Below are 27,198 nucleotides of genomic sequence, written 5' to 3'. Positions count from 1 at the left end.
GCCTGAGCCTGACTCCCCACACACGTCCACAGTCCCGGACCCAGACAGGCCCACGTGGGCCAGGCTGTATAGACCTGGTGAGGCGATGCCAGAGACTTTATTGTCGTTATGCCCAACAAAGGCCTTCAGGCTTTGCATGAGAGCAGGCTGGGAAGCAGCCCCAGCAGTGGGGTCATGCCTGAGACCCCTCCAGCAGGCCACGGGAGGCAGCAATGGCTTACACTGCAGCAGGACGGCTTCAGGTTAGACACCAGGCAGCACTTCCTGAAAACATGAGGGCTCCTGAGAACATGTGGAGACCCAGGTAGTGTGTGAAGGCAGGGCAGAGAGACAAGCCCAGGCACCCAGTCTGTGCGGCACAGCCCAAGAGCCTGAGCAAACCCAGCTTGAGACTATGGGAGGGCCAAGCAACGGAGTGGGAATGGGGGTGTCAGCTGGGAACTGACCTGGGAGACAAGCAGTAGCACCCGGTCTAGGGGGTCCCAGTGGGGCAGGGCGCGGGGGCAGGGGTGGGTAAGGGGATGCTGCGCCCTGGCTGAGCCGTCAGTGCTCAAGCCTGGTCAGTTCCTTCAGGAAGCCCTCCCTGACCGCTCCTTTCTCCTTCCCCTCACCTCTAAACTGTGTTCCACCCCGGACATCCCCAGGAGGGGGTCTGAAGACCCTAAACTAGCTGGGATCCATCTCAGCCTCCTCTGGTTCTGCCCCCCTTGGTTACGCCCCCCGATCCAGCCCTGGGATCCAGGAGCCCGGGGATCCAGCCCTGCACTAGAAGCCCATTTGGGGGTGTCAGCCCCGCCTAGGGACTTACTGGGCATGGGACCTGGGCACCGACTGCACCCTCCAGGCTCTGTAGAAAGGCCACCACTGCCAAGTTCCCGGCTGCCTCCGCCTATGGGGAAGCAGTGGGGAGGGGCTGCCTCGGGGCCACTGACCAGCAGCCTGGCCGAGGACCCCCATCCCCAGGACGCCCTCCCCCTCCCCCAGCCCACACACACAGGGTCCCAGCAGCTTCTTCACTCTCGTCACCCCCACCGCTCAGCGCCCCCGGGAAGGGGACCCAGTCTGTGTGGGTCCTGCATGGGGAGGGCTGGGGATTTGGGAGAGGGGCAGAGCAGGGAGCTGGTGAATTGTCCAGGTGTCCTTCCTGGAGGTGGCAGCCTTTGGAGAGGGTGCAGGGGGTGGGGGCACTCACGACGTGCAGGGCGCTGTGCCCATCATAGCCCGGCTGCCCCAGGTCAGCCCCTGCCTGCCACCACACCTGCAGGCCTTCGAGGTCAGCCCTGTATGCCAGCCTGGGGATGGGGACAGAGGAGGAGTTGTTGGGCACCTGTCCATCTGCCCACCTGCCTGTCCCCCAGGTGCCCTGGACGCTCTTACAAAGCCAGCCCCAAACAGCTGACCCAGCAGCGACCTGGTCCTGCGGCAGGAGTTGCTGGGGGCCATCAGGCAGCCTGGAGTCTGGTTTCACCCAGTAGGTGGGACTACGACTCCAGTCATGGGTGCACATGCACAAACATACATGAACACACATGCACGCACAGCAGCATACACACCAGCATACGTGCACACGCACAGGAGCACACAAGCACACACCCACACAGGCACACTCACACACAAGCATATATGCACACACAGGAGCACATGCGCCTTTGCGCACACATACGCACGCCCACCTGCTGAGCAGCCCATGCCGGTTTCGTGTTTCACAACACCGCTCTTCCCGGGGCGGGGTCCGCAAAGGTGGAAGGAAAAGTTTGAGGCAGCCCAGTGGTTCAGAGAGGGGGACACAGGAGGCACCCCAGGATAATGGTTGGCCCTGGACCCTGGCAGACTGCATGGGGGGTGGTCCTGGCTGGGACAGGGGTCTGGGCCCACCTGCCCTGGAGCAGGCACCTGCCAGGACCTCGCCAGCTCCTCCTCACCCTGCCACCCTCCTGGGAAGAACTCACTCCCCTCCGGGGGAGGCCAGGCGCAGGCCAGGTAGGGACCCGGCAGGGAAGGCCCCACCCCTGGTGTGCAGGGGCTGGGGGTAGTGGCCTGGTGAGGGAGGGGCTGCCCCCTCTTCCGGAGGGCCCTTAGGGACTCTGCTCCTACCCAGGAAACAGCAGCAGCCCTGCAGTGGCACTGGGTAATCTCTGGGGCGATTCTGCTAGGTGGCCTCACTGGCCCCTCCTGGACCTGCCCCAAGAGGCCAAGCCCCACACACACACTGGCCCCTGGGAAGGCCTGGCTGAGGGGCTCGAGTCCAGCCAGCAGCTCGGGCGGGCCAGGCCCACTTCCAAGCAGAGTCCCGGACCAGGATTCTGGTCCCAGCTCCCACAGGACCTAACTACTGCCTCAGTTTCCCCATCTGTCAGTGGAGCCAACAAGGCCCGCATGGAGTGCAAATCTGGACCAAGTCACCCCAGAAGTCCCTTCAAAAGCAAGACCAGGGGTTGTGGGCCAGTCCCAGAGGAGGAGCCAGAGCTGCTAGTCCTCCTCCTGCTGGGCAGGCACCTGCACCCACTCCCCTCCCAGCCAGTGAGCTGAGCCCCCGCCATCACCCACTCCCCGAGCCTGGGACTCTGGACTTACAGGGACACAGACCCCGCCACTCATAGCACCCCCACTCCAGCAACCACCTGTACCCAGCCCAGGTCTCCTGCCTCCGATTCTCCCTTCTGGGTCCCTCAGAGCCATCCTGGCCTCAGGCAGCCCAGGCTGGGCACAGGAGGCAGCGCCAAGTCACCAGGCACAAGGCTTGGGGTGGGGTGCAGCGATTCTGGCTTCGGTGGACACAGTAGGATCCCTGCAGCCCTGGCCCACCTCCACCCACAACCAACACCCTCACTGAAGGCCTCCCTGCACCTCAGTCTCCCCAACAATAACACGATGTCAGAAGGCCTGAGCCTGCCTCGGTGGTCACTCGGGCAGCATGAGATCAGAAGGCACATTGGCCACTGGTGCCATGTGGCCAGCAGGTGGGGGCAGGGCCTAGGTCAGTTTATCATAGGATGGGAACCATGCTGGGGAGAACAGGGCTCATGAGACCTGTCACCTGCCAGGGGCTTCAGCTCCCCTGTGACCCACCTGCCCCAGCCTCCCCAAATGCAGCCCCAGCCACCCCCCAGCCCACATCCCAGCCCCTCTCACAGCCAACCACCAACTCCCATACCCCTCCTCAAGCCCACCACACACACACACACATGCACACACACATGCATGCACGCACACACACTCATGCATGCACACACATGCATGCACGCATGCACACATGTGCACACACGGACACCCTTGCTGAACTGTTCGCTCAGCTGAGAACAACTCCTTCCCCTGCCCCATGACATGGTCCCAGGCAGACACCTCTTCCCGTCAGTCAGGCTGGTGCACACTGAGGTCAGCGGACCTTGCCTCTGAAGCCCCCACACCCTGACTCACTTGTCCCTCCCAGCAGGTCTAGCTTTCCTTCCCCAAGCTGTGTCCCCCACATGCCTGGAAGAGCAGGTGCTCTAGCTGCGCTCACCTGCACAGCTCCGTCCCTGCCTCCTCCAGCTCCTGGGTGGACAGGGAGGCCCCGGCTTCCCGCAGCAACCCAATGACACCTGAATGCCTGTGTGAGAATGAGCATGCTGACCTTCTGCCCTGGCCAGCCCAGCTCCGCTGCACCTCACTCAGGAGCCAGCAGGGCTCATGTCCTGTGCACAGGGACAGGGACCTGCCTGCCCAGGACCCCACAGCCCTAGCCTCAGATGAGGGCCCATCCCCCCATCCTCTGCCTAGGCCCATGCGACATCATCTCGGGGTCCCACCACCTCCATTTGTCCAGAACACCTTCTTAGGGCAGCTCAGGTCTGCAAGGGGTAGGGGTCAACTCTGCGGCAGCCCCGCACCCAGCCCCCAGGGGAGGGCATTGGTTGGTGCTGGCGAAATAGCTCCTCCCAGGGCAGTCTCCCCCACCCATCCCAAGGGGACAGCCCATTCCAGAGGACAGCCTTACATGAGCTGACCGGCCCCACTGCACGCCCAAACGCTGATCACACCCCGTGGTGACCTCCTCAGCCAGGCCCAGCAGACACTGAATCAATCCGGCTGACTGCCCTTGGGGTGCAGTGGGGGCGGGGCACCCGGACAGTGGAGTCTGTGGTGGGGTTGGGGCTCTAGCAAGGCCTTGGAGCAGAGGCACAAAGGCCCGAGGCCACACAGCCCATTGCATGGGGTGACCTAACGATTGTGCCGCAATCACTGGCCATGCCCCCACCCCTGCAAAGCACCACAAATCTCCCCCGTCACCCCATTTAGGGAGCCTTGGAATAGGTATGAGGCGGTGGCCTCCTCGCACCCCACTAGGGCACAGCAGGGCCAGGCAGGCAGCCTCGGGGAGCCTGGCGGTGGAGTGAGGCCGGGAGACCAGTTGGGGGGTCGCTGTGAGCCTGGTCCTATGAGTCAGGAAGGGACGAGGGGGTGGGCCTGTGTGAGCTCATCTCTGTGCCACCCACCCACGCCCAAGGACTCCCAGTCTAGAATCTCCAGTCCAGATCACCCCAGCCCTGCCTGGGGGACCCTCACAGCCCCTCCTCCCCATCCTGTCCATCACCCTGTTCTCTCCTGTCAATGCTCACAGAAGCCTGGAAAGAACCTTCTACCCCAGTCACTGACTTCATACAGGGCGCCACACCCCACCCCAGGGCTCACCGCTGGGGAGGGAGACCCACAGTTGAACACGGCAGGGTCATATGACCCCAGGCTCAGACACCCTGGCCTTCTCTCCATGGGACTCCTGAGCACTCCCTCCCCAAACACAACCCAGGGTCCTGCAGGCCAAGTTCTCCCACCCGCAGGGAGGAATCGCCAGGAACCCTGGGATCTCTGAGCAGCCATGTGCGTCTGGGCAGTGGCACCAGCAGACAGGTCCTCGGCCTTCCCAGGCCCAGGGCTGCTGGGCGTCCAGGGGCAATAAAGAGTAAGAAGGGGAGACAGGACACAGATCCCGCCAGTGCTGGCCCTGCCCCCTACGCAGGGGTAGAGGCACACACTCTGCCTCTGCTGCTGCTCGGGGCTTTGGGAAGAGACACCAGCCAGGGCTTGTGGGTGGGGCAGGGGACCCCCAAATGCATGGGCTGGGCCTGTCCTCCAGGATCCGAGTTGCCTGTTGCAGCCCCAGATCTGCAGCCGAGTAGCCTGCTTTTTATTGACCGCGTCTGGCTGCTGGGCCAGGACCTTCTGCCCCAACTCCACCCCAGCCCCCCATACCCACAGGTGTACAGAGATGACTCGGGAGCACCGGGTCCTCCCGGCTTTGTCCATAACATTTTTGTTTTCTAGGAACTCTGGGCTGGGGTCTTACTGGGCCCCAGGCTAGGGGGGCGGCCTTTAGGAAGCAGGTGTCCTCCTCCTTTCCCAGCCCAGCCCCGGGAGGCTGTTTGAGCACAGGAGCCCACAGCCTCTGCACCCACCTGCCCAAGGCAGCTCTGTGCACCCCAGGCCCCACTACCTGCCCCGCACGGCCAGCAGCAGCGGGCTGAAGCCGTCCATGTCCCGGGTGTTCACGTCCACACCTCCCTGCAGCAGCATGGTGACTGCCTCTACGTGGCCTCCCCGGGCAGCCGCGTGCAGTGGGGTTTGGCCGTTAAAGTCCACCAGGCCCAGGTCACTGCCCTGAGGTGACACAAGGACACGCAACCCCTGAGGGAGGGCCGGGCGGGGCCAGGTAGGCCATGGGGAGGGTGGGGTCCCTCTGAGGGTAGGGCCCAGCACAGCCCCTGCGCCCACCCTCAAAGCCGCAGTGAGACCCCACAAGCTGGCAGGACAGTCCTGCTGCCCAGTCTGGCCGACAAGGGCTTAGTGTGGTCAGTGGGTGGATGAAAGGCCATCCTGCCTAGAGGGTTCAGAGCCCCCGGGCCAGGTGTGGCTGGGGCTAGGCCCCCAGGGTCGGGGAGGCTCACCAGCTCCACAAGCACCTGCAGCACCTCCAGGTTGCCGGTGTGGGCGGCAGCACAGGCCAGGCTGGGCATCAGGGCATTCCGCAGGGCATCTGCCTCCTGGGTGGGGAAGGCAGCACCCTGGGACCCATGCCTCCCTCTGGCATCTGGTGGAACTGGCAGTCCCTGGTGCTGTGTGACCCCTGCCAGACCCCACACAAGGGCCCACAGATCCCAGGGCGTGGGTGAGAAGGAACCTGAGCTGCCACGTCGGAAGGCCTGCGGTGGAGCCTCAATACCCCACCCCACCCAGGCCCCCTGCCCCTGGAGCCAAGGCCAGGCCACGAGACCACCATCCAGCTCTGTCCCCAACAGGTGTGTGGCCAGGGCCTGCTACCCACCCTCCAAGACACCCCCATCTGCTCCCACCACTGTCGGGACAGAATCGTGTCACCCTCGTGAGGAGTGTGGGAAGGGGAGCCAGACCCCTCCCCTGGGAGGAAGGCCCTGTTCCCACGGCTGCACCTTCCCAGAGGAGCCACCTGCCCCCAGCACCTGGCATCCAGGAGCTCCCCAAGACGCCAAAAGGCCGGGGTCCTGGCAGAGGCCTCACAGGTGCCACCATAGCCAGCGGGCACAACATGGCCTGGTGACAAGGCCTCTGGCCTGTCTCCCTAGAGCATTCAAGCCCCATGCAGCTGCCCTAATAACGGGCCATGCACGCCAGTCCTTTCCATCTGTGCATCACCCACCCCAGCAAGTAACAGTTGTAGCACACGGCTCACAAGACAGGTCCATCCCTATAGGGGGGAAACTGAGGCACTGAGACCAGGGCAGGACCCCAGGCAGTGGGGAACAAGGCTGTCTGGCCTGCCAGGCCCCATGTCAGGCCTGGATGCTTGGTCCAACAGCCAAGGGGGCATGTTGCGGGGTCCAGGGAGGCCGCATTCCCCTGCAGACCCCAGGCCTCAAAAGCCCTCCTTCCTAGGTCTAGGCACCCCAGTTGTGCAGGGGACGTGCTCAAGGGCTGGTCCTCACCTCCAGGTTCAGGTGGGGGCCTGGAACCCCTGGTGCTCAGAGCCTGGGAGAGCCCAGAGCAAGCACCGCCCCCACTCACCCACCTGTCTTCCGGACAGGCAGCTCCCAAGGCAGCCCTGCACTAAGGCAGCGCTGCCAGTCAGAAGGCAGTGGCCTGCCGAGCCCTGTCCCCCAGCCTCCCTGCTGTGTGCCCACCACCTGGCCCTTCCTGCATCCTGCCCCAGGGACCCTGCAAACCCTCCTTGCTGCAGACCCCAAACCCTCCTCCTGGGCCCCAGAACCGGGGTGTGCCTAACTGTTTGGGCTGGAGTGATGGCTACAGGCGCTCGTGCCTGCCTGGTGCATCCCAGGGTGACCAAGAGGATGCACAGCCCCCAGCTGCCACTCAGGCTCGTGTGCCATGCCATTACCTGGCTGCCACTCAGACTGAGGAGCCAGGAGACCCCACAGCCCAGCGTGTTGCCCTGCAGTGAGGGCTGGCACTCTTCCACCGAGGGTGGTGTCATCTCCCCACGAAGGTCCTTGGTCAGCAGCTGGGGGAGAGAACAGAGGCGAAGTGGCTCTGCAAGGGCTGGATGGGCAGCCCAGAACAGCCTGGAGGTTCGGCTACCCAGACACAGGCAGAGGTTGCCCTCGGCCTGAGCCTCGGCCGTGTGTGCTACATCCCTCGGGCCAGAGTGGGCCAGGTCCCCTCGCAAGGCCAGCCCCACTCCCTGGCCTTACCAGCTCGGGGTCTCCATGGGCCCCAGAGGTCTCTGCCCAGCCCCAGGGGCTGGCAGCCCAAGGGTCTGGGGCCAGCTGGGTCTGAACCCTACACTCCAGGAAAAGTGGGAAGCAGGAGAGGATTTCCTGGCGACAGTTAGGGGAACTTCAGGTCTCCATGCAGGCTGAGAAGGCGCAAGGACAGGCGGAGCCTGGGCTGGGGGTCCAGTGAGGGCTGTGGGGAGCCTGGGCCCAGAGCTGTCCCTCACCACTATGGGGAGCCACATCCCTCCCCTTCCCAAACAGGACACACCCTGGGCCGGCCCCCAGGCTCTTCCGGCACCGCCCCAGGCATGCCCTGGGAGCCAGCTGACAGGCTTGTGCACACCGAGGGTTGCCCACAGCCCCAGAGCGCCCGCACCTCCTTCCTGTCATCCAGGCTCAGCCCTGGCTGGCCCAGCACATACGACAGCTTGGCCAGCGCGGCCTCCGACGTCATGTCGAAGCCTGAGATGACACCGGCTCCCTCCATGGCCTGTGAGGAAGGGGCATGTGGGCAGGAAGGGTGACTCACCACGGCCCCCAGCCCGTGAGGGGTGGGTCAGAGCCCACCTCTGCCAGGCCCTCAGGCTGTCCCCTTCCCCGCTAGGCCCTGATCTCCTGGCACTACCATGCCAGCTGCATAGTCTGTGGTCACAGTCCCCTGGAGGCAGTGGGTACAATTGACGATGACCAGGCCGCGTTTGGTCGCCATCTGCAGCTCCTGCAGCAGGTCGGGCTTGGTGGGTCCGTTCCCCGAACCGAAGGTCTCCATGACCATGCCCTTCAGGGGAGGCTGCAAGAAGGCCCGAACCTGTGGGGCGGTGGTGGGAGGAAGGGCTGGATGGTGAGGGTCTCTGCCCTCAGCACCACTGAGGCTTGCCCCGTGTCCTCCCAAGGAGAGGGACCCCAAGCCAAGGGCAGCTGGTGCCTGCCCTGCTCCCAGGACAGCAGGGCTCCTGGCAGGTGTGCATGGCTGCTGGCACCTGCAGGGGGCTGCTCCCCCCACATTCTCCCAAAGGGTCGCCCTGTCTGTAGGGACGAAGGCCTTGTGTGGCAGAACACCGTGGAAACACTTCAGAGAGGTGGGAGAGGAGCCAAGAAGGCCATCAGAGGCCCCAGCGCAAACGCCCTTGTCCAGCACAGCAGGGGCGGCTCCGAGCCAGCTGGAATCTGGGGGAGGACGCTGCCTCTAGGAAAGCATGGAGGACCCCGTTCTGGCCGTGAGGCGCGCCCCAACCCTGCCCACTCCCCAAGAGGCTGGAAAGCACCATGACCAAGGACGGGGACAGGGCCTGGGGCCGGTGTGGCCACACTGCAGACATCTCAAGTCCATGTGGGGTCTACACTGGCTGGTGAGGGCCCCAGGGAGCCTGGGCGCCATGGGAGCTGCAGAGGGCTGGGGCTCGGGGCTGCAGGGGCAGGATGGCGGGGCGGTCCCTACCAGGGCGGCGGGGATCCCAGGGTAGAGGCGTAGCAGGCCCACATCCTGCTCCATGCTGCTGTGCACCACCAGGCCCGCCTTCCCGCCAACCTTCCGCACCAGCTCCCTGTTGACTGACGACAGGGAAGGGCCTGCGTGGCACCTTCAGGTCTCCCGCCAGCCGAGACCCCAGCCCAGCGCCTGGCCCTCTGCACAGGCCGCCTCCTCCCTTGTTTTCAGAACCCTGAGCCTTCGCACCTCAGTCCCCTTGCCCTGCCTCCTCTCCCACAGGCAAATCCTCCCAGGCTGTGGCACAATCCGGCCTGTGCCAGGCTCTGCAGCATGCACGGGGCTGCGGGAGGAGGCACTCAGCCAGCGAGAGACCGATGGGCAACACAGTCTCAAGGGTGACAGCCCAGGAAATCTCCGCTGGCCAGGCAAGGGGGCAGGAGGGTCCCGCAGAGATGGAGGCCCGGCTGTGCCTTGCAGGCTGCATGGGGGCGTCAGGCGGGCACAGAGACGAGGAGGGCAGGTGTGCCCAGCTGGGAAGCCACCAGCAGTCGCTGCGCTGGGTCACAGGCGTGGGGCAGCACTGTCGAACCAGCCAGCCTCCTCTGCCCCTTGCTGGGCACCCACTGTGCCCACTGCCCACCGGCTCAGTGGTTGAATGAGTGAACAAATGGACTTTCGGATCCCTCACCTCTGGGGAGAGAAGGCCTCCATCCAGTTCACCCCAAAATCCTAATGTGCACCCATCACCCCCTCCCCACACCCAGGGTGGGTGATGGTGGAGGTGCAGGCTCCAGGTGAAGTGGAGAGGGATGGATATTTGGGGTCAGTGCCCCTTGAACCCATCCATGCAGACGGGCTCCCCAGAGGGCATGCCTGTCCTCGAGCTGAAGGCCGCCTCTCTGGCAGCACTCGAGCCCCCAGGGTTCTTCCGACCTTCTCACTCCACTGTGGGTGGGGGTGGGAGGCTGACGCCGCAAGCCCGGCCCCCAAACCCTCGGAGGCCAGCGCCGAGGATGGGGTCCATTCCCTCGGCCCCTCTCCACACTCATGGCAGCCTCCAGCAGAGCAGGGCTGGATACTGGGGACTCCCACCGCACTGTGCGGTGTCAGAGCCTGCCCAGGGCAGTAAACACCCTGGAGGCCGGAGAGCCCAGCCCAGGGAAACCGAGGCCCAGAGGCGGGGAAAGGCCTGGGCGCCTGGAGAGCCCGGCACAGTGCTGGGACAGCACTTGAGGACCCCTACACATGGCTCTTCCTCCTGCCCTCAGGGAAATGCCACCCATGTGTCTCTGGCCACTTCCACCAGAGCAGCTTGCATGCGATAAAAAGGACTTCCCTGGCATGGTGGAGCTGAAGAGGGGAGATGTGGGGTGCTGGGGATGAGAAAGGGGGGAGCAGGGGCCCGGCAGTGAGTCTTCCACCCCCACCAGTGCCCACAGCATCAGTCAGGCCCACACGATGGCAGCGTGAGATGCCCTTTAACTGACAGTGTGTGTCTCAGCTGGACAAGCAGATAAGGCATCAGCACAGGGAAGGAGGGGGCACCGCTGCCACCAGCAGAGAGTTATGGCTGCAGAGGGCGTTATTACACAGAGACAAAGAGGGCCCACACCCACCCTGCACTGACCGTCGCCTCCTGAGGGTCTGTGGAGGCCACCCCTGGGACCCCAGTCCTTCCTGTCCAGGCCTGCTGGAGGCCAGGGGAATGATGAGCCCACACCCAGCGGCAGAGAGGAGCGCCAGGTGAGGCCTGCTGGCTCAGCCCCTCACCCCCCAGGAGGGACTATGGCCCTGTTTTACAGATACCAGAGCTTAGCACAGGAGCCGAACGGTGTAGTCTGCAGCCTCAAGGCTGGATGTGGCACAGCTGGGGTGGCTGGGACATGTCTGGGAGGGAGGTGGCTTCTCCCAGTGCACAGGGAAGGGCTCTGGGGCTCTGCGTTGGAATGACCCAGCGAAAGGACCCACGGCTGGTGCGTGACAGGCCTGGCCTGACCCCACAGCCATGTCCCCTGCTCCACCCTCCTCTGCTCTAAGGGCCCCAGCAGAGTGGGCCAGGGCCTCGGTTCAGCACAGAAGGGTAAGGGTGCAGGATTTGCCTGGGGGTGACAGTGTGGTCTCCTCAGACACACGGAAAGGACAGGGCCAGCAGGGCCTCCTCCAGCCTCCCATGCACCCCCACTCCTTGGTGCCGAGCCGACTGTGGACAGGAGCACCAAGCCTGCCCATGACTCCCAGACCAGCTCAGCCCCTCACTTCCCAAACAGTAGGTAAAAAGCCCAGGACAAGCCCTCGACAGGGTGCTGGTAGCTGGCATCCCGGCCCAGGCTGGCATTGCTACCCCCAGCTGGTTCAGAGAGGGTGAGGGTGCACATTGCCAACCCATGCCCCTCCCCAGGGGCCCCAGCCGCCACGCCCTGGGCAAGGCCTGAGGTTTCTCAACACCGGGTGCCAGAACCGGCCCGGCAGCCTGGCATCAGGTTCCCACACCCACATGCATGTGAGAAACACTCAGGGGTGGGGGGCTGGGACCGGGACAGCCTCTCGTCCAGACCAGCCTTAGAGCTACGCCCAGGAGCTGCTCCGCGGCCCTGGGCCTGAGGCCAGTGTGTCTTGAGCCTCGTGGCCTGCCCAGGCTTAGCACCCTGTGCTGGCAGAGTCCCTGGAATCCGGAGCACGGTCCTCTGCGCCCTGCCGGGGCGGGGTCCACCCACCAGCAGAAGCTCCACTCCTGAGCCCCAGATAAGGTGTGAATCAGGCCCCACGGGGGAGCCGAGCCTGCAGGGCACCGCCCACACCTCTTGCTGCTCCTTCTCCCTGGGCTGGAGGAGCCAAGTGCCAGCATCCAGCATGGGCAAGCAAGCCAGTACCCTACCAGCACCAGCTCACAAGCTACCTCCTCCAAGAAGCCTTTCGGGCTGCTCCGGCCCTTGGTGAGCAAGTGGACCCTGCCCAGGCCCGAGACCCGGTGTGCTGCACACGTGTCAGACACACTGATGTGTTCTGGGCATCACACTCCCTAGAAGGTGCTCGAGGGAGCAGCAGTCCCCCTGCTGGAACAGGAACACAGGCAAGGACCCTGGGGAGCTCCAGGGCCTGGCATGAGGGTGCCCTGGGAAGGGTCTGGCAGGGCAGGGGCCTTCCTGGAGCACCCACCGGAAGCCGGGGACAGGAGGGGCTCTGGGCACGTCTGGCTGCGGGGCGTCTGCAGAAACGGGTGGAGGCAGGTGATTCCGAAAGCCCCGGCATCTTTGGAGCTCAGGGTGTGAGCCCAGGACAGGAGACAGCCAGGCTTGAGTCGGTGCCTCCCTGTGGGAGCCTGGCTCTCTCTGCCTCCGTTTCTCACCTGTAGAACCAGGCAGTTTCCTCTGTTCTGTCCTGCTGAGGGGCCCTGGGGCAACAAGCAAGGCCGCCACCGAGCCCGGACTCCCACACGCACGCCTTGTCTTGAGTGCCAAAGATGCCGGGGCTTTCGGAATCACCTGCCTCCACCCGTTTCTGCAGACGCCCCGCAGCCAGACGTGCCCAGAGCCCCTCCTGTCCCCGGCTTCCGGTGGGTGCTCCAGGAAGGCCCCTGCCCCGCCAGACCCTTCCCAGGGCCCCCTCATGCCAGGCCCTGGAGCTCCCCAGGGTCCTTGCCTGTGTCCAGGAAATCTTCCGGGAGGAAAGTGGTGCCCCAGCAACCCACAGTCCAACCCTTTCTCCAGGAGGGTCTGCTCCTCCTTAAAATGGGGAGTGGGGAGCGGGGAGCCCCTGCTGCACCGCGAGATTCCCTAGGAAGTGCCTCCTCAGGCGTCCAGTGACCTTGTGGGCTTGAGCCATCAGCCCGCCATGACCCAGGCCTGGATAGAAGCCCAGCGTGGGAGAGGGGGCACCTCCAGCCCACCCCCCCAAAGACGGGAACAGCTGCTTCAGTCCTGGGCAGGCAGCCCCACCCAGCCCCAGGCGAGGCGTCAAATGCGCCCAAAGGAAGGCCAGTGCTGCCAAGCCCTGGAGCCTCCCCCGGGCTGGACCTCACCTCAGTCAGTCAGGAGGAGACACAGGGCAGGTTTGGGGCTGCCACGAGACAGCAGGGGGCCAGGGTAGGCAGGATGCATCCCGCAGGAGGGAGGGGACGCTCCTGCCGCCTCAGGGAGGGGTGCTGGGGTGGGGTCAGAAGGACTGGCCATGCCAGTCATGGACCTGGAGCGGGCAGGGGCCGGGTAGAGTCCAGGAGGCAGGGGCTCCCTCAGGAGCCCCACATCCCAGACGGAGACACTGTAGGCCAGGGAGTGACTTCCAGGCAGGCCATTGGAGTGGCCCTGCATCTCAGGTGAGGTCTGGCAGGGCAACGGTCTCTGAGAACAAGCCCCAAGGCTGCTCCTACAGCCAGGGCCAGGGGGCGGGCTGGGCCCCCCAGGAGGAAGCCTCAGGACACAGGACCGGCTGGAGTCAGCCCCGCAAGGATGGCTGGGCTGCCCGCCAGAACCAGAGGACAGAAAGAGTCCCTGAAACTCCCGGGGACAAGGCTATGGCACACAGAGGTGCGGCAGAGCCAGGTGGTCATTGAGGACCTCCTCGGCCTGGGGCCAGGGGTTGGGCAGGACACACGAGGGTCAGATGCCCCAAACCTCTCTTCCAGGTCTCCCGCCTCTGAGCCTACAGGGAGCTGTGGAGGCCCCCCCTCTGTGGCCACGCAGCAGGCCTGTCCACGCAGCCCTGGCTTCTCCACAGCCCAGGCCAGAAATAAGCCAGGGCAACTCAGAACCAGGCACAGTGCTCTCAAATTCTGCCGAGTCCCAGCCACGAGCTCCCTGCAGCCACCCCTTGGCCAGCACCAGCACTGGGCAGGCACCTGGCCCTGCTCTTGCGGGGCTTACCTGTGACGTCAGCACCCACAGTGGCCAGAGGCGGCAGGTTCGGGGAGCAGAAGGCTGCGAACCTCCGAGCATCCACCTTGGTCGTCCGGTTGCCCCGAAACAGCTGATTCTGGAAGAAGAGGCAGACCTGCGGGAAGGAAGCGACAGAGCTCAGAGCAGCGGCCACCCTGTCCCTGACCCCTATGCCCTCCAGCTTCCTCCCTGCCATCAATGGGGTGCCCAGGCCCAGGGGGAGGCGGGACTGTAACCCCACCCACCACAGGCAGAGACCCTCCTGGGAGCAGGTACCGCCCTGCTCAGGCCCTTTCCTGCCCTGCCACCTACCCCCAGGCTAACCGGAGCCTGCAGAGGCCTGGGGACCCCAGCGCCTGGGGTGTGCAGGTGGCTGGGTGGCAGGAGGGCACCGTACTTCCTTCCCTTCCCACCTGCCCACTGCCCCCATCCCTGTTGCTTAGAGCGCCCTGGGAACTCATCCCAAAGGTGCAGTGAGCACAGCTGATGCTGGAGACCCGCTGCCCACGGTGAATGGGAGTCCCTGAGGCCCTCAGGAGCCAGTGTCAAGCTGCTCAAGAGCCTAAGGGAAAGCCCCTGCCCCAAGGCTGGAGGATCTTTGCACACATCTTCCTGGGATACCACATGACAGGGAAAGACATGGAGGAGGGCAAGGGACACCCTTCAAAGCCATGCTGGCTGCAACCTATTTTTATAGAAACTTATATACATATCTCTAATGTAAATATCCATCGTAGGAGGTCTTATAGAAGCTTTCATACATATCTCTAATGTAAAACTTACATACATATCTCTAATGTAAATATCCACAATGTAAGATCTAGAAGACAGCGCACCCAGCCATTGGCAGTGGCGTCTGGGGAGGGGCCTGGGGGGACTTTGTTTCCCGGCTGCTCTCGGGCTCCCGCCCCCGCCCCACCTGCCCCGCCTCCATGCGTGCCAGGCAGGTACCTCTGGGATCACATACTGGCCAGCCATGAGCAGCGCCCCCAGCAGGTTCTCACGGCCGTCGCTCCACAGGGCATGGATGGACACCTGGGGGAGAGGCCACGGAGGAGCTGAGGCCTGGGACGCCCAGAAGCCTGGGATGCCCAGCTCATCACTCCAGGGAAACCTCCAGGCCCAGCCCAGGAGCCCCAGGTGGGGTGTGGGAGAGAGGACCGGCAGGCTTGGACTGCAGCAGGCAGCCTGGAGATGGGTGTCTTGGGGGAATGGGGTGCTCAGAGGAGCTGGGCAGTAAGCCCATCTCCAAGGCCGCCAACAACAGCTGCCCCTGCAGACAATGCCAGACTGCACCCAGGACCTCAACCCACCCACCAGCTCCCTTTATAGGTCCAAGAGCCGAGTGCTGGCAGCAGAGGCCACCGGTCCCCATACTGGAGAACACATCCCAGGCCTCCCACCCCAGCTGCCCTGCCCAGCTCCCTTGCTACCCCAGCAGAACTGTGGGCTGGAAGGAGGGTGGTGGGGGTGAGGGGTGGGTGGGCTGTGACAGAAAGGAACTGCCTCGCGATGCCAGGCACAGTACAGCTCCTCCCGCAGCTGCCTGTGTCTAGCATGGGCGACCGTGCCCTATGGTTGACTGAGTAGCGTGTCCCAGGAGGGCGCAGGTGGCCGTGCAGAGGCCAGGGTCTTCAGGAGGAGGCGGCCGGGCAGTGGTCAGTGCAGGGCCTCTGGAGGGAGAGAGCCCTGGCAGGGGGTGGCAGTCCTAGGTCCTGGGTCCTGGGTCCTCCCTGGCTCAGCCCTTATGTGGTGCGTGGCTGTGGGTGAGTCCTTGGCCTATAAGCCTGTTTCCCCATGGGTATAACAGGGATAAGGATGCCCCGACAAAGGCCAACATCAGGGAGAGGAGAACATGCATGTGAACATTCCTGGGGCCCGCAGCGCTCGTAACTGTGCCCTTGATTCCCCTGGAGAGGCCCATGGGACGTTCTGCTGCCCCAGGGCTCGGGAGTGTCTGGGAAGAGGAAAACCAGCCGGAGTCCTGTCCCTCCTTCTCGAGCTCTGGGGCGGGAGGTGCTGCTCCCCCCTAACAGGTGTGCAGTGGGCCCCGGGGAGACCCCGGAGGGACAAGGGAGATGGCTCCAGGCAAGCAGAGCAGGATGGCTGAGCCGCCTCCCTGGACTGCTCCCCGCAGACCTCCTAAGACAGCCTCCATGGAGTTTCCTGGAGCTGCCACCAAGCTCAAAGGGACATAGGTGCCGGGTTCCCACATAAGACCTTAGCCTCAGCCATGGGAAAGGATCCCAAGGGGCTCAGGTGCCCACTGCCACCCGCAGGCAACAGGAACCCCTAGTCAGCCTCTAGCCGACCTCCCCGCCACCTCCCCTCAAATCCAGTTTTCCAGAACAATCCACTGTCCTTGGCTTATGGGATTTGTGCTGGGTTAGGTTGAGAGAAGCGGGGAAATCGTGTGCCAGGGCCCCCAGGATGGCATTGCCTGGAACCACAGTGGGTGGAGCAGAGAGAGGGACAAAGGCAGGGACGCGGTGGGGGCCTCCCGGCACTGCTCTGTGTGTAGCCATCCTGCTGCGCCAGACGGAGAGGTGGGCAGCGGCCGCGAGCAAGCATCGGGAGGAGAGGAAGGGATGCCTGGCACCCCCAGGGCCGAGGTGGGCATGGCTCTGGGGGCTCCAGGGCCTCACAGCTCCCGGGGCCACCAGCAGGAGATGACCTCCTCCATGGGGCAAGTGGGCTGGCACCCTGGCAGGACCTGAGCACTCGTGAGGCCCAGCACGGGCCCTGCAGCAGCCAGCTCAGGAGCTGCCGGGCTGAGCAGGAAGCCCAGGATCCCGCAGCGGCTGCCGGCAGCACAGACTTGACTTGTGGCCTCAGGAAGCCCCGATTCCTAGGAGCCCCGGGCCCCTGAGGTTACCTGGGCCCCAGTGAGGATGACGGTCTTCTGCAGGTTCTCCAGCATGAAGGACAGCATCGAGGCAGCAAAGGCCATGGTGTCAGTGCCGTGGATGACCACAAAGCCGTGGTACTGCTTGTAGTGCCTCTGCAGGAGGGGCGCACACTCAGGCAGGCCAGCCCCTCGGGGAGCAGGCGTGGGGGAGGGTGCAGCAGGGGGAAAGGGTCCAGATGCAGAGGGGAGAACTCGGGGGAGGCGCCCATGGGGCCCTGGCCTGGAAGTCCCTCTCTGGAAGGTGAGCACCTGGCGTGGAGTCCTGGGACCCCCACGCTCTCCCTGCCCCGAGGCTTCCATGCCACTCAGGTGCACCCACCGCGCGCTGAGGCTCCCCTCAGAGCACTCGAGAATGAGTCCCTCCGAGGGGCCTCTGCACATTCCTGGAGGGTGGGAGAGCGCCTCACATGGCAGCAGGGGGCTGTGGTAGTGCATGAGCCTCGAAGCCCAGACGGCGGATCAGGCAAGAACACAATGGTGGGCATAAGGATGCCTGCAGGGTCAAGGCACAGCCATGGCCGGGAGCCAGCAGGTGACCATGGAGGTTGCCTGAATCTTGACCTGGGCTGGGGGGCAGGACACTGAAGGGCAGCAGTGAAGCTGGTCATGCAGGGACGTCTCCTGGCCACCACCCCCTGGAGGGTGGCAGGTCCAGGCTGTGGCTGCCAGGGCACCGTTCCAAGAGCCCAGGGTCCCATACTAAGCCTGGGCCTGCCTGGTGGGCTATTGAAACACCAAGCCCTGTAGGCCCGGGGAACTGCAGAGGAGCGGAGGCCAAGGAGGGGAAGGGCGCCCTCTGCTGGCCACTCGCGGCAAGACGGCAGGCTGGGCCCCTGAGCTGAGAAGGCCTTTGTGAGGCTGTCCAGGGCTGGTCCCTGACCACAGGGCACCTTCGTGGGCCTCAAACAGCAGTCAGGCCTTGTCCGGTGAGGGCTGCCGGCCACAGATGGAGGAGCCTGTCCTGGGTGGTGCTGCCCCCCACCCCGCTGCTGGGAAGGGGAAGCCTAGGTGTTCCCACTCAGGGGAGCAGGGGATTTGTAAACGAAGCAGGTGAGAATTGGGACTGGAGAGGGCAGGAGGCCCCTGCCAGGGGAGGCAGCTCAGGTAACATGGGAGCGTGCTGTGGTGGGGGAGAATGGAGAAGAAAAGCTGATGAGGTGGGGGGTGGTTCTGCCTGCAGGGTGAGCACACAGGTCGCTGTAAACCACAAGAATCTGCAAGAAGTGCTGTGGTCCTAAATCCACTAAGACCCCAACTGGGGAGGGGACGGACAGAGGGCAGTGAGCCGGTCACCAGCCAGGCACAAGGAGCGTGTCGGCCCTCGAGGTAGCACCACACACCATGCCCCAGATACTAACTGAGACAGGCTAAGATAGCTGTTCCCGCTGTGTCCTCGCCTGGGAAGTCGACTTGGCCCTCTACGTCCACCCCTAGCTTGCATGAGGGAGGGGGCCTCAGTGTCTTGCCCCCAGCTCTGACATGTGGACCCTGCCCGGATTTCCTGAAGCTGCCATTCCCAGATGCTCCCAGGCCCCAGGCTGGGCAGGCGGACTCCACCCCAGACCCTGCAGCTCCTCACCTGTCCCAGAGTGTTTCTGTGGGCCACTGCCCATCCACCAGCCCCGCCCATACCCAGAGCCCTGCCCACACGCATAGCCCCACCCACACAAATAGCCCCACTCCCACTCTACAGCCCCACCCACAACACAGCTCCACCCATGAAACACAGCCCTGCCCACACAACACAGCCCCGCCCACACCCACAGCCCCCAACACTCCACAGCCCCGCCCACTCTCCACAGCCCTGCCCACACTCCACAGCCCCGCCCACACTCCACAGTCCCGCCCACACTCCAAGCCCCGCTCACACTCCCCATTCCCACCCATGCTCCCTAGCGCCACTCACACCCAACAGCCCTGCCCACTCTCCACAGCCCCACCCAGCACTCCCCAGCCCTACTACCTCGATGGTCTGGGCAACGCGAACCCACTCAGCGATGGTCATGTCACTGGAGTCGAAGAGGGGCTGGCACTCCAGCACGGTGTAGAGGATCCTCTGGTTGGGGGTGGCCGGGCTGTGGGACGGGAACAGCAGGAGGCGGAACTGCAGGCTCCTGCTCTGCACCTCCAAATGTCCTGACCTGCTCTGCTCCCCTCTGGCGGAGGTGGGGCCCCTACGCCAAGGGCTCTGCACACAGCAAACTCTCAGCATCCCAGGCACAGGGCCCGGACCCCTTCCACCTGGAGCTCCCCACAGGGGCGAGGATGTGGGTCAGGATGGGCCACTCCCAGCAGTCTTCTTCCCACAGCAGCTCGGAGAGGGGGGCTGGGACCAGCCCATGCTCCGGCAGGAGAGGCTGCTGGCAGGAGGCTCGCCTGCGACGGCTGTGGCGGTCAGCCACCACGAGGGCAACTCCCAGCTCACCCCCAGCTGTGGGGGACATCAAGGAGCTGGGCCCAGAGCAGAGAAATGGAAGGATCTCCATGCTGGGGACAAGGCCGCCTGGGCCAGCCGGCTCCTGATATACAGGGTGCCTAGATGGGAAGCCCTCATCACACTTGCCAAACCAGCCTAGCTGGGGGTGTGGGAGAAGGGCAGGGAGGGAAGGTGGGACCAGGCACAGGGGCACCCTCAGAGGCTCAGGCTCTGGTGGAAGGCGGCTGCTGGTCAATCCTAAAGCCCTGTGAGCTGAGGGGATGTTAGAGACAGGGGTGAGCAAATGGCTCACGTGGGCCTGGCCAGCAGTGCCCAGCCTTGGGTTCGGTGCCCCCCAGCAGCCATGCCCTGCCCGGGACCGGGAGGAGCCCACACTCACGGCAGCACCAGGATGTCCTCAGAGAGGCCGCAGGCTCGGGCATGCTCTTCGTCATGGAACATGGGCAGTGTCCTCAGGATGGCAGCCAGGCCCGTCCCAGGCATGAGCACTGCGGGCAGAGTCCAGGTGGATGGTGGGGTCAGGGACTGGCAGCCATGGCCTCCTCCTCCCTCACTGAGGGGCAGGACCAGAGCTGGTGGGATGGGGTTCCTGTCTTATGACAGTCAGAGGCTTGGAGGAAGGGCTATGGCTGCCCCTGGGACGCCTCAGAGGGCAGGCCGCTGACCCGCGTTTGGAAGCCATGGCTTCCTGCCTTGGAGCCCATGGTGATTCCTCATTTCACACCTGGACAGCCCCAGGAGCTCTGCCCAGGTCTCCAGCTGCTCTACTCAGGCCCTGCCCCTGCTCCCACCCCTTCTCCAAATGCTCAGTCCACACTCCTCACCAAGGTCCACGGGGCTCAGCCTTTGCCTCACTGTGGATGTGCTGCAGGCTCTGCCTGGAAGTCCTGCCTCATCTCCACTTCTCACCCAGTAGGTGCCTCAAGACCCAGATTGGAGCACCACCTCCAGGAAGCCCTCCCAGATGCCCAGGCTGTACTGCTGTTCCCACATTCTCCCTCACTGACCCTCGAGCTCCGAAAGGGCATGGACTGTGTGACTCCCTCAGGGTCCAGCCCAGGTCCCCTTCCCCAGCTCCCCGACCCAGAGGGCCTCGCACACAGCAAGTGTGTGTGCGAGGTTGGCCCCACCCCTAGCAGCTCTGCCACCTTCCTGCAGCCTCTGCATCTCAGTTTCATCCCATAAACGGAGACCTGGCCACACCACTCATTCCCTGGGGCCAGCCGCTCAGTGTAAAGCCCTGACCCCTCAGCCACCCGTCCAGGGCCTCCAGCCAGCCCCGAAGCTCCCTCCTGGCCCTCCCTTCCCTCCCCCAGCAGCAGTGTCCTATCCTATCCTGCAGACCCCCGCCATGGTCACCTGCTTTCCCCTGTCACCCTCTGCAGCCGCACCCGTCTCCTATCACTGGTTCACAAACTAATCCCAAACTCGGCGATTTAAAGCAGCCCCCTCTGATATCCCTCCAGCCGCACCCCTGCCTGCCGTCGCCCTCCACCGCTGGGCTCAGCCCGGTCTCCACATCTCTGCCTGTTAAGTCACCGGCCCCAGGACACCAGCCCCTTGGCCCCATGAAGGTTTATGGCACCCATGATCTTCTCTGGCCTTACACAAAGGCCGGTGGAGCCCCGGCGACGTTTGCCGGAGGACTGGATGATACAGGTCGGCGGAGGTGCAGCCGCTGACAAAATCACCCCGCCAGTAGGGGTCAGCCAGCAGACGGGGGAGGCAAAGCCCATGCGTGTTTGTCTACCCGTCTACCCTCTGAGGCGCCCAGAGTGCAGCCAGGACACGGGCTGCCAGAACAAAGGTCTGGACTCACCAGCCCTGTGAACCCCAAGGACCCAACCTCAGACCCTGGGCATCCAGAGGGCCAGGGTCCACCCCACACTGGTGTCCAAGTGTCCCTGTCTCATGTGCGGTGGGTTGAAAAAGCATCCTAGAAGATGTCCACATCGCAGGGCCCGGCGCAGTGGCTCAGGCCTGGAATCCCAGCACTTTGGGTGGCTGAGGTGGCGGATTGCTTGAGGTCAAGAATTCAAGACCAGCCTGGCCAACATGGTGAAATCCCATCTTTACGAAAAATACAAAAATTAACTGGGCCTGGTGGCGCACACCTGTAATCCCAGCTATTTGGGAGCTTGAGGCGGGAGAATCACTTGAATCTGGCAGGTGGGGGTTGCAGTGAGCCAAGATGGCACCACTGCACTCCCGCCTGGGTGACAGAATGAGACTGTGTCTCAAAAAATTAAATAAATACATAAAAATAAAAAAGATGTCCACATCCCAATCCCTGGTACCTGTGGGTGTCACTTCATATGGAAGTGTCTTTGTGGATGTGATATTAGGGGTCGTGGAGGTCAGGGAAGTGTCTTTGTGGATGTGATATTAGGGGTCGTGGGGGTCATGGAAGTGTCTTTGTGGATGTGATGTTAGGGGTCGTGGGGTGGGAGGTGGGCCCTAAAAGCCCTCTCGTGTCTCCTTACAGGTGGGAGGCCACAGGGCATGGGGAGGTGGGAGGCACAGAAGAGAAGGCCATATGACAACAGGGCAGAGCGGCCCTTGGAGATGCTGGGCTGGATGACTGGAGTGATGCGGCCACAAGCCAAGGATTGTGGCATCCACCACACAGCGGAGGTGGCAGGGGCAGTTCCTCCCACAGAGCCTCAGGAGGGAGCGGTGCCCTGCAGCACCCTGGCTCAGCCTGGGGAAACCCCTCTCAGGCCTCAGCCTCCAGACCCGAGAATGAACTTCTGTGGTGTTCAGCCGCCCGGCACAGCGGCCACAGGAAATGAAAAGTCACTCTCCACTCCTTGTGGCAGGTGAAGCTGGGGTGTCTTATGGGGAAGGTGGAGGGACACATCTGGTTTGGCTTTGTGGGACATACGTTGCGCAAGGTCACCTCCAGCTGCTGCTGACTCATGTGGGGGAACAGCTTCCAGAAACTTCCAGGAATGCTGCAGAGTGGTAGGCGTGGATATGGGCCCTGCTGTCCCTGCCAGGGGGATGTGTGGGCACCACAGGCGAAATCAGCCAAAGACAAGACTAAATTCTCTTGGTGTCCTCTTCTCTCGAGCAAAACACTGAATATGTGCTTTGCAGTGGTTTGTATGGCTCAGAATTTTGGGAGGCTGGGCTTTATGGGCTTTATGTAAGCCCAGAATTTTGGGAGGCTGATGCAGGAAGATCACTTGAGCCCAGGAGTTCAAAACCAGCCTGGTCAATTTCTTTCTTTTTTCTTTTTCCTTTTTTTTTTTTTTTTTTTTTGAGACAGAGTCTCGCTCTGTTGCCCAGGCTGGCATACAGTGACGCCATCTCCACTCACTGCAACCTCCACCCTCAAGGCTCACGCGATTCTCCTGCCTTAGCCTCCCAAGTACCCGGGGGCGTGAGTAGCTGGGATTACAGGCATGCACCACCACGCCTGGCTAATTTGTTATTTTTAGTAGAGACGGTGTTTCGCCATGTTAGCCAGGCTGGTCTCAAACTCCTGACCTCAGGTGATCCACCTGCCTTGGCCTCCCAAAAGTGTTGGAAGTACAGGCCTGAGCCACCATGTCTGGCCAAATGTTCCTTTTTCAAGCCTGTACTGTCGCCAGTAAAGTTTTCTTACCAACCTGCAAGTGAACCACTTTCTAATTCTGGGGCTCCAGTACCTCACCCCGCAGTCAATGTGCGGTACGTCAGCAGCCATTCTAACAGGTATGCAGTGGGATCAGGTTTTTTTGTTTGTTTGAGACAGGGTCTCACTCTGTCACCCAGGCTGGAGTGCAGTGGCAAGATCCAGGCTCACTGCAACCTCCATCTCCTGGGTTCAAGCAATTCTCATGCCTCAGCCTCCCCAGTAGCTGGGACCACAGGCACCCACCACCACATTATGGCTAATTTTTTTTTTTTTTTTTTTTTTTACTATTTTTAGTAGGGGTTTCACCATGTTGTCCATGGCTGGTCTTGAACTCCTGACCTCAAGTGATCCACCTGCTTCCACCTCCCAAAGTGCTGGGATTACAGGTGTGAGTCACCGCGCCTGGTCAGCCGGAGCAATTTCTTTTATTTTAAAGAAACACCGACTTTCACACCTAACTCTGATTTTGTAACTCGTATTACTTTTCTCAATGAGGGCCCTCCAAAAGCTTCAAGGCCTGCAGAACCTGAACGCTCCGGCCCTGCCTGGAACCTCTTCCTTGGCCTGTCCAGGCAGGTGCCTGAGTTCGCTGGTGACCTGGAAACTCCTCAGCCCCTGCTGAGACCTGGAAGCACACCTGGAAGGGAGGGCCCCACTGTCACCACGAAGTCAAGCTTCAGCTCAGAAACTCGTGAACGTGTAGCACCCATTCAGGAAGGAGGTCCAGGCCACGGGCACAGACCCCGCTGCAGTGACCAAGAAGCCACGGGCATCACTCCACCCACAGTCTCGGCTGCTGGGACCCATGTGGCCAATGGGCAGGGAGCTCCTCTCCGCTGCCTGGCCCCAAAGCTCCGCCCTCCCTGCTGTGCCTGCACGGAGCCGGGCTCAGGAGGGACTTTGGGACAAGCTGGCAAGTAGGTGGGGCTCCCAGTTTGACACAGGAAGTCTGCAAGTTTCTCGGCCGTATGGAACGTGGCCACTGATGCCAGCTTGGGCTTATCAGCCGTTTTTGGATTTACTCTGCCCCTTGACCTGTGATAGCTTCAGTGAACTCAGAGAAGGGATGGGTCGAGGGGCGTCCCCGCAGGCATCGCCTCTGCCCTCCCTGAACTCTGGCAGGGCTCCAGGTGTGCAGCGTTCCACCCACAGGTCGCTGTTTACCAGCAGACACAGAAGCTGTTCCAACAGCGACAATCCAAACAGCTTTACTGTGGCACGGCCACCACTCCCCTCTCACCTCCCCAGGGAAGGCCAGAGCCCACGTCAGCAGTGTGGAGGGAGTAAATCATTGCCGCCTGGCGGGGCTGGGACTCAGGGCAGTCGTGGGGGTTTGAAGGGTGGCTCGCCTGGACTCCGGGCCTGGTTCCCTCCCTGGCCTGTGAGTGCTGCCCTCGCTCCTGGAAGCCTTGTCACTTCCCACGCCATGAGGCTCTGCATGTCCCCAAAGGACGCCTGACTGCCGTCACACAGCAGAGCTGGCATGAGGGCCCCTGGTCTCCCACAGCCCCAGCCCTCGGGCTCCCCAGCTGCTCCATGGGCGTGCGTGGTCCCCTCATCCAGGAAGACAGTGGGGACCAGATCTCCTGTCTCTTCCTCCTTCGTCTTCTGGGGCTGAACCGTGGGCTCCCTAGAAGCCTTCCTGAAGTGGAGAAGGGTGGGCAGTGAGGATGCCGGCGACGGGGGCACAGGAGGGCCTGGGGCTGACAGCAGTGTCCTGGAAGCCCTCAGCGTGCAGCCAGGAGATGCCGCCTCATCCTGTGGTGAGAGAGACCCTCACCTTCATGAGGGCTCTGAAGACACGCGCCCTCGCCGGCTGGGACAGGCTGGCTGCTCCAACCTCACGAGGAGTCGTGGGGAGCCCATTCCTGCAGGTTCCTAGAAGTGGATGCCCCACTTGGGTCAGCTAGCAACAGCTAGGGGTGACCTCACAGCCACACGAGGACGGGCTGCTGAGCACAAGCCAGGACCCCAGTGCACAGAGCACCGAGGGATCTCAGAAGGCTGCTTCAGGACTGAAGACTGACGCCCACACCCAGTTTCCAGCATCAAAGTCTCTTGTTCCCCACCCAGACGCAGGACCTCACAGCCTCTTTCAGAAATGTGGTTCACGCATGTGAGTGCGCCCACAGGCTGCTGCGGTGAGCACGCAGGGGCCAAGCGAGACGGGTGTGTGGCGGGGTTGCAGTCAGAGTCCACCTGTCCCTGCAGCTTGGACCAGTCAAGAAGTATGTGTTGAGCTCAATGAAATTGCAGTTGGCCACACACCAAGCCTGAAGGGGTAGTGTCAGGGGCGTCGGACCAGGCCCCAGACAGAGTTCCCAGGTCCTGTCCCTGCTCAGGGGCAGCTCTGGCAGGCTCCAGCCCTGCTGGGCTCCCCCCTACTCTTTCTTGCACCTTGCAGGGCTGCTCCTGGCCTGGTCCTCTCCCACCTTCGTCCTGCAGGCTTTGTGTCCTCAGAGAAGCCCTCCCTGGGCTGCCTCAAAACTCCAGCCACCCACACACCAGGCCCAGGCCCTGTTATCAGCCCACAGCCCCTGCAGGGCCCTGGCAGATCCTGTCCCTGGGACCAGCTCCTTAATGCGTGCCATCCCTTCAATGGCAGCCTCTCTCTCTGGCTTGTGAGGGTCAAGCACAGGAACTGTGTCACTCTTTGTCAGTGGAGTGTCACACAGGGGCGTTTGCCAAACTGTGAATGACTTTGTTCCATTCACAGGCAGAGGGAGAAGCGCAGAGGAGGCTCCCAGCAGCCTGGACAGCCATGTTCCTGGGGCCTGAGTCCCTCGTGGACGAGCCCCACTAGGCTTTGTCTCCTGGGCTGGGCACGGAGTGGGCCTCCAGAGGGTCTGCACCAGTCACGGTGCGGCGGGTGGAATCTGAGAGTACCGACAGAGTGCTGGTGGCTTCTGAGCGGCCACTGCAGCGGAAAGGGGTGGCCAGGAGGGACAGCTGCTGGGGAACAGGCCGTGAGAGGGGGTGGGGAATGGAGGGACAGGGAAGTGGTTGGCAGATGGGCAAGGGACAAGAGAATGTTCTGGTCATGCCAGGGGAGGCCCTGGGGCTCTGGCAGAGCTGGAGAGGGTCCCAGCCATCTCAGGAGGGAGAGCTGTGGTGGACACAAGCAGTAGTGTGGGGAGGGGCCAGGGCAGCAAGGAGGGAGGAGGAGGAGTAGAAAGGGCTCCCGAGGGAAAGGCAGGCAGCGGCCCATGGAGGGTCGCAATGAGGTTCAAGACGGGCAAGGGGGCTGTTCTGGCCCCGAGGGAGGGAGCACCCCACATCACAGCAGAGCCCACGTGGGGGCCCCAGGAAGGTCCTGCCCTCCTGGGGAGCACCCAGGCATTCTGGAGGCTCCAGTGCAACTGTCCTCTCCCCATCCTGGTGGCCTCAGGCTCCCCAAGCTACCATCCTTCCTGTGCCCAGCCCAGGCTGGCAGCACTGTGCTGGAGTACCACAGAGCTCGGTGCCTGTCCCAGGCCTTGACCCTACCCAGGCAGAACTCAGTCCGGGTGTAATCACTGGTCTCTAGTCAACTAGGTCCACACAGGGGCAGAGGAAGCAGGGCTCTGAGGCCACCTCCAGTGTGAACGCATGTGTCCCCGCAGATGCCAGGTGGCCCCAGTATCGTGCCAGGCACTGCTTCCTGACCAGAACCCCAGGGAACTCAGGGGATGGGGACACCCTCCCGGGTGTCGCAGGTGAGGGGTCCTCGCAGCCTCCTAAGCCTTCCCGGCTTGTGTGTCCAGGGCAGCAGGGGCAGACCAAAGCCCTGGGGCCCTCCTGCCCCATATTCCAGGGCTCCAGGGCGCTGGCCCTCAGGGGCGCAGCGGCAGCACAGGGCGCCTGGCCCCAGGGTCGCAGGGCGCTCCCAAGAGCACGGCGACCACAAGGACCCACCGACCTCCTCTGTCCAGGTGGGGGCTCCGCACGCGGGGCCGGCGGTGGCCGGAACCGAAGGAGAGCGACCCCAACCCGCAACCCCCAACCAGGCGCGGATCTGACTCCCCCACAACCCCCGTGGGTGCAGGAGGGTCAGAGGCTCCCGGTCTCGGCCAGGTCCAGAGGCCTCCCCCCGCCCAGGGCGCCGGGTCTCAGACTCACCGCCGAGCTCACTCCGCATGCCAATGGTGCCGCCGGTGTAGACGGCCAGCAGCCTCCGCTCGGACCCCACCGCGCGCGCCATGCCGGACCAGGGACCACGGGAGTGGACGGGGGTGCAGCGGGGACGCGGGGCCTGCGGGACTCAGGGACT

The 27,198-nt window shown here is 63.4% G+C and overlaps 1 protein-coding gene across 3 annotated transcripts; it reads right to left on the bottom strand.

The window, feature by feature from the left end:
* Positions 1-78: 78 nt before the first annotated feature.
* On the bottom strand, positions 79-27,198 carry ASPG (asparaginase). 3 transcript variants are annotated; one of them, XM_015144584.3, is made up of 16 exons: positions 27,048-27,198; positions 19,707-19,815; positions 18,854-18,965; positions 16,858-16,983; positions 14,934-15,017; positions 13,971-14,097; positions 9,121-9,233; positions 8,308-8,490; positions 8,059-8,172; positions 7,346-7,468; positions 5,922-6,017; positions 5,471-5,634; positions 3,503-3,589; positions 1,193-1,292; positions 809-889; positions 79-264 (listed from the first exon to the last, which is right to left on the bottom strand). In XM_015144584.3, the coding sequence occupies exons 1-16, from the start codon at positions 27,127-27,129 to the stop codon at positions 244-246; spliced, it is 1,722 nt and encodes a 573-aa protein (XP_015000070.2). In that variant the 5' UTR covers positions 27,130-27,198; the 3' UTR covers positions 79-243. The 3 variants fall into 3 exon arrangements, with proteins under 3 accessions (XP_015000070.2, XP_015000069.2, XP_077798112.1); XM_015144583.3 differs by having other exon boundaries at positions 79-282; positions 27,048-27,181; XM_077941986.1 differs by lacking the exon at positions 1,193-1,292.

Source organism: Macaca mulatta, chromosome 7 (genome assembly GCF_049350105.2).
Source record: "Macaca mulatta isolate MMU2019108-1 chromosome 7, T2T-MMU8v2.0, whole genome shotgun sequence".
Classification (NCBI taxonomy): domain Eukaryota; kingdom Metazoa; phylum Chordata; class Mammalia; order Primates; family Cercopithecidae; genus Macaca; species Macaca mulatta.
The sequence above is the reverse complement of the archived record's forward strand: the minus strand, read 5'-3'. Positions and strand labels throughout refer to the sequence as shown.